Consider the following 8,955-nt stretch of genomic DNA (forward strand, 5'->3'; position numbering starts at 1 on the left):
GTGCAAGGAAAATGAGTTCAGGTATCAACATTTGCATGAAGAAAGCTGATTTTTATCACAGCTATGAATCTTGGCTGCTCTCCAACAGTCTTTCACATTGCTGTCAAGACAGTCTGGCTGCAGACCTCCACAGTCAGACCCCAACCTCTCCAGACCTCTAAAGAGCATCATCTCCATGGCCAGCACATATGTGTGTGTGTGTCTATATATATATATATATATATATTAAGTTACTTTTTTTGATCACATTCATCTCAGGCGCTCCATCCTTTGCTCCTCTCCATGATCTCCGTCGTCTTTTGTCACGATGGCAATGGCAGGGAACACGGACATTTTAATTAATATTGTCCAGTTGAAAAAAAAAGGATTTACAAATCTTCTCTTTTTCGTGAATTCATTCAAATACATTCACTCATTAGTCACGCACTATAATTTTGTAATGCCTTACAATTCAAGTCCTTTATGTGGGGACCTTAAGCAGATATAAGATTAAAATGTGATTAATTAGATCAATTGATTACAAATCCTGTAATTAATAAGATTATTTTTTAAATCTCCTGACAGCACTATTTACCACATAACTGCTAATGAATGTACTTGAAAGTAGTGTCCTCAGAAAAACATCTTCTGAACAAAATAAAAAGGATTTTGTGGTTTAAACTTGTGTATGAGAATATTCAATAATTTAGTCTTCTACCAAAATCTGTTTGAATTGAAAAGTGTTGCTTCTGATGTTGAATATTAATGTAATTAAAATGTGATTAATTACGATTAATTAATTACAAATGGCATAATTAATTTGATTAATTTTTGTAATCAAGTCCCACCACTTGCACACACACACACACACACACACACACACACACACACACACACACACACACACACACACACACATATATATATATATATATATATATTTGTGTGTGTGTGTGTGTGTGTTTTATTTCTTAACCATTCTTCTCCTGAATGCATTGAAGTGATCTTTAAATCTGAAAGTAAATCTGAATGAAATGATTTCCAAGCAACATCACATTATTTACCAAAAAGTCTACATTTTATCCTTCTAAAATACTGCTGTTTTAATTGGCGTCATTGTTAAATGTTGCAAAACAGTATCTTTAGAGCTGAGCCACCCCTGAAATGCAACCCTAAAATCATTTACAATTTTATACTGAAAGAAAAGATGCTCTACAATTTCAATATCCTTCTCACAAAATCCACACGAGTCTAGGAGTTGTTTTAATCTATTCTATTCCTCCTAGGTTTTAAATTTAAAGACAGCTCTGGGGATGCTGAACCAAAATTCCTTTCTTTGTTTGACCATGCACTTTAACCATTTTAATTTAATGGCTCCAACCATAACTGAAAAATATACGACATTCAGAGCAACACTTTAAACAACATCTGCTTTTCTTAGTGGCATTTATATTCCTATATGAAAGTAAGATTCATGTTATTTCTCCGTCGGATCATTTTGTCTGAAATTTGTTGTGTGAATGTGGGAGAGACAGCTCTTGGTAGACTCTCCATTTTTAAAAATAAAACCCTTCCTAATATAGTTATGTTTATGAAGCCAGGATTTCAGAACAGGACTGTGGGTACTATTATTTTCTGCATATTTAGCTACCTTTTCTCTTGTTTCCTAGTTTCAGGTAACAGTTATTCCTATATGGTGACCACTGGGTGTGAGAAGTGTTCAGCGTTCCCCACCCAACTGTCTGACTGTGTTGAGTTCGCCAGCTGAGAAAATCAAGTGAGTGTAAGTGCAGAAGACGGCGGAGCACAGCACTAGTCTGACCAGCGGAGGGCAGTAATACGCCCAGGAGCGTCGGAACTGCCGGAAATACATCAAGAAGAAGAGACGAACACTCCCCATCAATCAACTGAGGAAATCCGCTCAGAGAAAGACATTAGGCTTTAGTCTAATTTCTTTTTTGATTCCTGGATGTGAGGAGATGTCCAGGTTTCAGGATCTTAAAGATTTCTTCGAGCAGCGGATGGTAGACCAAAGGACAACACGTGGATACGAAGAGGAGCTCCAGCGACAAAGAGAAATACTGGATGTGGTTTTAATCCCTGAGATAAAGCTGCACAGAGCAGGTTGGTTTCTGAACACGTGTGTGATAATGTTTCAGGGAACCGTCAAAGCCAGTAGAGGTTTATAGACATAAGCTTTGACCCAGTACGATTTAATTCATGCAAAACCCACATCTGCGGAAACCGGTCCAGTGTTTCATCGATCGAAGCTGTTTCTGACTTCTGGAAACGGCTTCATCCGGTAAAGGCTTCGTCACTTGCGCTCGTCTTGTCTCAAGTGTCAACAAATCCATCTGCAGAGCTATACATGACGATAAAACCAGCACAGGCTGAATATTCTCCATGCTAACAGGCTAACTGTGGAGCTAAAAACAACGATGGCGGTCTGTCCGTTCCTTTGATGGGGTCATTTTTACTGGCAGGCCTTCGTTGTTACTTTGTTAATCCCAGGAGATATTCAGTGTTACCCCAAATCTTCACACAGTACAATAGTAGCAAATGAAATAGACTGCGTACCATACATCAGGCAAAAATAAGCACTTACTTCAAGGGCATAATGCATAGACAACTCTTAAGAAATTAATAAAAATAAAAATAACACAATATTTTGAATAAAATGTTTAAATAAATAAATAAACCCCAGGGTGTTGTGGAGGCATTTTATTGCTTATTTTTTTACTTCTGCATTAAAAACTGTTAATTGAATGCGAGGTCACAGAGGGGAGTCCAGCGGCTTCTCCCTCTGTTTAACATTAAAGGGGACATATCATGCTGATCCCTGATTTAATACTTACTTCCATATAATACAATAAATTTGAAAACAAGACCTTACACCCCCTGAATTTTCAAAAAAGTAGATATTGTATTTTTTCTGATATCCTAGAACGATATTTGATGCCCCTGAAAATAGGTCATTGCCAGTTGGCCGCGAGATTTCGACCGTCGTGACGACACAAGGATCCTTTCTTTTTATTGGAGTAATCTGATAAAGCAGCTCTTCCTCTGTGATGTCAGTTAGTCACACAACCGCCACCGAGGGATACACCCACCAAGAACTGAGTGTAAACGTATAAACTAGTGGTGGGACTTGATTAAAAAATTAATCAAATTAATTATGCCATTTGTAATTAATTAATCGTAATTAATCACATTTTAATCACATGAATATTCAACTTTAGAAGCAACACTTTTCAATTCAAACAGATTTTGGTAGAAGACTAAATCATTGAATATTCTCATACATAAGTTTAAACCACAAAATCCTTTTTATTTTGCTCTGAAGATGTTTTTTTGAGGACACTACTTTCAAGTACATTCATCAGCTGTTATGTGGTAAATAGTGCTGTCAGGAGATTTAAAAAGTAATCTTATTAATTACAGGATTTGTAATTAATTGATCTAATTAATCACATTTTAATCTTATATTTGCTTAAGGTCCCACATAAAGAATTTGAATTCTAAGGCATTACAAAATTATAGTGCATGACTAATGATCGAATGAATGTATTCGAATGAATACACGAAAAAGAGAAGATTTGTAAATCCTATTTTTTTAACTGGACAATATTAATTAAAATGTCCGTGTTCCCTGCCATTGACATTCGATTACTGTTTACTACGCTTATAGAAGTAAATTATATTTTTCAGCGGAGGGAGGCAGAGTCTGGTAGAGCTTGCCAATCAAAATCCTGCTCGTAAATTACTGTGGGTGACAGCGGTGCGCTCTTCAGATGAGAGCTCAGCATGGATATGAGGAGAAATGTGAGATGACAGAGACACAGAGAGACGCTGCAAGTCAGAAAAGTTCAGGCAGCTCACGCTCCAACTGAGGATGTGTTGCTGTAGCTCAGAGAGAAAGAGCAGCGCCATCGTGAGAAAAGACGACGGAGATCATGGAGAGGATCAAAGGATGGAGCACCTGAGATGAAGGCGATCAAAAAAGTTTGATTTGTCTGTTTTTTGGACCAAAAATAGGAAGAGAGACATAAAAGAAGAGATTCCACTCTTCTTAAGTAACTTTGGTGTTTATATAGTCTTAGAAAACAAGATTATTTGGGTCTTAAAAGATCGTTCAAGATGCTCTGAAAATGGTCGGTATCTAATGAGTTAATCTTGCGTTGATTTTTATAACGCGTTAATGTGCGGTGATTAATTAATCTAATTAACGGGTTAGAGTCCCAGCCCTAGTATAAACTATAGATGTTACAGTACCGGTTTGACTCACCACACTGAAGCGTCCTGAGATGATCTATGTCGAGGTGGATTTTCTTCCTCCTGAGCTGCAGAACCGTCCGGGTCTGACTCGGGGTCCAATACAAAAGGACGTATCCTACACTCTGCCATTTTATTAGTGCTATCAATTAGGGCTGCAACTAACGATTATTTTTAGTGTCGACTAATCTATCAATTATTTTTTCGATTAGTCGATTAATCACGATTATTTTGAGTTTCAACCTAATTTGGCCTTTAAGGTGCAGACCTTTATAATTCAACCTGTGTTTTGCATTTTTACTGCATTTACCCAGAGTTAGGTTCTCACCTCTGATTGGTCAGCCCTGTGTCACGTTTGTTTGTTTGTTTATCTTTATTTCATTCATGATGACGTGAAAAAATATAAGTACAAGGCTATACAAAAAATAAATAGGCTAAATCTCAAACTGAATGAAGCAGGTAACAGGGAAATTAAGTTGTTGTACGCAGTGTTGGACAGACCGCTTATTAGTGACTTTGGGCTCGTTTTCTAATGTTTATTTGCTCATTGGGGCTTGCTTTGCTCTCTGTATGATCCCGTCTGACTCTCCCCCAACTCTCCATGACAACGCGTTAAGTTTCGTTTCTCTACATGCGCGACTTCCACTTCGCTCATGCACACTCCGCCCCTCCTCCTCCCCGCTGAGTGTTACCGCTGCAGTGTGAGCTTGACAGTGATAAATTTCCTCTCTTTTCAAAAGTTAGGGGGATTTTTTACACTAGTTTGTCGCTTAGAACCTTAAAAAATTGTTGGTAACAGAGAGTGAAGGAGACTCTCTAAATCACGTTATCAGACGCTAAACTCCGGGAGCTGTCAGGCTGTCCAAACCAGAGATGCAGAGCCTCCGTCAGCGCACAGCGCTCTCTGGGAGTGGAGATTTTTCCTCATCAATATTCCTCACGTATGAACTTAGTGATCTTTTCCCATAAAAGTGTCCAATAACACAGCACCTCATGCTGTGAACTGAAGTTACAAATGAGTATTACCCCCTGGTATTTGATTTCACCATGTGACAACAACAATAAAAACAATAATACGACGCGTCGACTATTAAAATTTGCGTCGATTAATTTTTTTCGTCGACGTAGTCGATTATGTCGACTAATCGTTGCAGCCCTACTATCAATGCCTTACGGTGAAGTTTTGGCAAACAGCAAACTTGCTCGGTCTGCTCCATCCAATGTGGCGATTTTGTAAATACTGCCATGCTGCAAAAACCGCCCCCTGGCTCTACCCCCTCCGCCCCTCTGATAGAACTGACCAATCAGAGCACAAAGAGCTGTGACGTTGCGAGGTTACTGGAGGTCATTCTGGAAACAGAGCGTTTCAACGAGATCTTCAGAATGGCCTAAAATGAGGATATTGAGAACGCTATTGTGGGGAAATGAAGGAACTAAATGACTTGTACTGAGGGCAGAAATGCTTTACAGGCATCCTAGTCTGGCATAGTGAAAAGGAGAAACAAGCATGATATGTCCCTATTAATAAACATGGATCAGACTGTCATTCCTGTCAATGAAGAGGGAGGAAATCTGTATTATTCCTGTCCATATGGTGGTCCTCAGGGTTATAATTATGAGTCTGTTAGGGAAGATGGGGGCTGGGAACAGGGCAGGATTAGAAGGAATAACGGCCATAGGAGAGCAGTGGAGTTGAGGTGTGAGGAAAGCCAGCACAGAACAGAGCAGGTGTCCTGGTGAGTGATGGACTGTGGACTCCATCAAATCAATCTTCCTGTGAAAAAATGGGTATCATGTTACACTGTGTCTTTTGAGACTGATGTAGAAATAAAGTCCCGTCTTGTCAGCTGCATGAAACAAAGTTGAGCACAAAAGCTAACACCATCAAGATAAAGTGGACTTCATGAACTGTTAAGCTAGTATTTCTGCATCCATCCATCCATCAAAATGCAAGTTAATGAAAACAATTTCTGTGATTAATTTTGTGGTGATGGTGGACACTGGAGCTTAACTGACAGACACAAAAAAGAGAGAAGAGCAGAAGAAAGATAAACAGGAGAGAGATAGAGCACGAGCTAAAGGCTAACACAGGAGCTAAACTGATTGTGCTAATGTTCATTCCAACCCACAGTCTCCAGTTATTCTGCAGTGCTCTGTTCAAACTTGAGAGTCTATCAATAAAATAAAGAGTGAGGTTACGTTAGCTCTGATTGGTAGGGCAGGACTGTCAGTAGCCTCAAATATAGCCAGCGACCAAACTACAAACTAACAAATTTTGCTTGTTGATGATCTAATATATCATTAATATTTGTTCTCTGTGTCCTGCAGATGTTCAGCTACTGATGGTGAAGAAAGAGGAGCTTCCCCCTGAGCAGCAGGAGAGGAGCCCCTATCCAGACCAGGAGGAGAATGAGTCCCCACTCATTAAAGAGGAACAGGAGGAAGTGTGGATCGGTCAGAGGAGAGAGCAGCTTCAAGGACTGGAGGAGGCTGATACCAAGGTCCTGTTTCCTTCAGTCCATATGAAGAGTGAAAATGATGAAGAGGAACCTGAGTCCTCACTGCTTCATCACAGACTGACTAACCATATGGAAACAGCAGCTGGTGGAGAGGACTGTGGAAGACCAGAACCAGCAAGGAGCTCAGATCCAGAAAGAAATTTACAACCAGAGATTGAGGTTAAGATCGAAGCCTCCTCAGATTCTGGATCAGGGACTGAAGATGAGGAAGATGACTGGAAGGAGACCAGAGACTGTATTAAAACTTTGAAATCTGCCACAAATAAAAGAGCAGAGACTGTAGAGTCACACAGTTCTGATCTTGGTGAAACCAATCATGTGGTTTCCCCGACAGAGCAGAGACCTTTCATCTGCTCTGAGTGTGGAGAAGGTTTCACTCTTGAAGCAGATTTGGGCAAACACATGTATGTTCACCTAAAAGAAAAATCTTTCAGCTGCTCTGAATGTGGTAAAAGATTTAGCCAAAAAGGAAATCTGATGACACATATGATGATTCACTCAAAAGAGAAACCTTTCCACTGCTCTGAATGTGGGAAAAGATTCCGCCAAAAAGGAAATCTGATGACACATATGATGATTCACTCAAAAGAGAAACCTTTCAGCTGCTCTGAATGTGGGAAAAGATTTAACCAAAAAGGAAATCTGACGACACATATGGTTGTTCACTCAAAAGAAAAACCTTTTTGCTGTTCTGATTGCGGTAAAGGATTCAACAGAAAATATAATCTGACTGCACATATGTCTGTTCACCTAAAAGAAAAACCTTTTTGCTGCTCTGAATGTGGTCAAGGATTCAGCAGAAAACCTGTTCTGACTAGGCATATGTTTGTTCACTCAGACAAGAAACCCTTCTGCTGCTCTGAATGTGGAAAAGGATTTTACCACAAAATCAGGCTGACAACACATGTTTGTTCGAAACTGAAAGATTTACTCAGCTGTTTTAGTGTGGTGTTAGATTCCCCCTAAGCTGACTTTGGAGCTTTACATGGTAACCCACACTCTGGGGGTAAACCTCATCATCTGCTCTGAATGAAGCAGATTTTCTTTGTTCTTCAGAGTCAAAAAGTATTTTTTAATAAGCTTTATTGAAGGTTTGTGAAAAGTGTATAAAATTCTCAAATAATTTTGTTACTGTAAACATGACGCATGTGAATGTCTTCATTTATAAGTCAGTTTGGTGTTTCCTTGTAGAGGTGGTTTGTGGTGGGATCAGGTTTCGAGAGTCCTATCTTACACTAAAAAAGAGTCCTTCATTACAACATAAGGGGAGCTGCAAAGGTTTCAGGGGGTCTGTTTTTATTAGAAAAAAGTTATTGTTGTTTAAGTTTGGCCTTTAATTAAATAACTGTAGCAGGAGAGTGACAGGAAGTGAGGCAAAAAACTACAGAAAAGTGGCACAAGTAGATATATCACCTATAAACTGAGACTTCTTTTTATAAACACATCTGCAGTTTTGATTTTAAAAGACAGTCTATATACAATTACATTATATAATTATCCAAATACAGCTCTGAAAAATGTAAGAGACACTACATAATAATCACTTTTCCCTGACCCCCCCCCCAGACAAAAAAATAAATATGTTGACATTCACAACATTTATTTGCAGAAAATTAGAGACGGTCAAAACAACAGACCTTCACTGTCAGACCCCAACCTCTACAGACCTCTAAAGAGCATGGTCTCCATGGCCAGCCAGGAAATACATGCAACACATCTCAAAATAAAAACTGGTTATTGACTATCAGTTTTACGTTATAAGCCATCTCATGTTACTTACCTCTATAATGCTGATAAAGGTAATTAGTATGAATTTGAATAGATTTCTGAGTGGAAATAAAAAAGTAGAATGTCTGTTAATTAATACATATTCATACATAATTAGACCCCATTAAGCCCTCATGTTTAAAAACATAGCTTGCTGTTGTGTTACAGTGCCACCTTGTGGTGTTTCCTCGTATTAATCTGCCTTACTTTACTTGTCATAGAAACAAAGTAAAGAGGAAACCACGAGCCAGTGAGTTGGCTGCAGCACCTCAGAAAACTCAGCAGTTTCACATGTTTCTTCTACTCCTGCACACTATTGCAACGCCTGCTGAAGTGTATTAAGTACAAAATTCAAATGAAAATGCAACCATGAAAATTAAATGCAATACAGGAAATATGTTTTTATTTCAGGAATGTA

At 38.8% G+C, this 8,955-nt stretch overlaps 1 protein-coding gene across 1 annotated transcript; it reads left to right on the forward strand.

Moving 5' to 3' along the window:
* The first annotated feature begins 1,775 nt into the window (after positions 1 to 1,775).
* On the forward strand, positions 1,776 to 8,955 carry LOC141791860 (uncharacterized). The gene is made up of 2 exons (XM_074672536.1): positions 1,776 to 2,103; positions 6,580 to 8,955. The coding sequence occupies exons 1-2, from the start codon at positions 1,959 to 1,961 to the stop codon at positions 7,734 to 7,736; spliced, it is 1,302 nt and encodes a 433-aa protein (XP_074528637.1). The 5' UTR covers positions 1,776 to 1,958; the 3' UTR covers positions 7,737 to 8,955.

The sequence above is a fragment of the Halichoeres trimaculatus genome, unplaced genomic scaffold (assembly GCF_033239565.1).
Source record: "Halichoeres trimaculatus isolate MK-OKI-2021-1 unplaced genomic scaffold, fHalTri1.1 fHalTri1_scaffold_1, whole genome shotgun sequence".
In the NCBI taxonomy this organism is placed as follows: domain Eukaryota; kingdom Metazoa; phylum Chordata; class Actinopteri; order Labriformes; family Labridae; genus Halichoeres; species Halichoeres trimaculatus.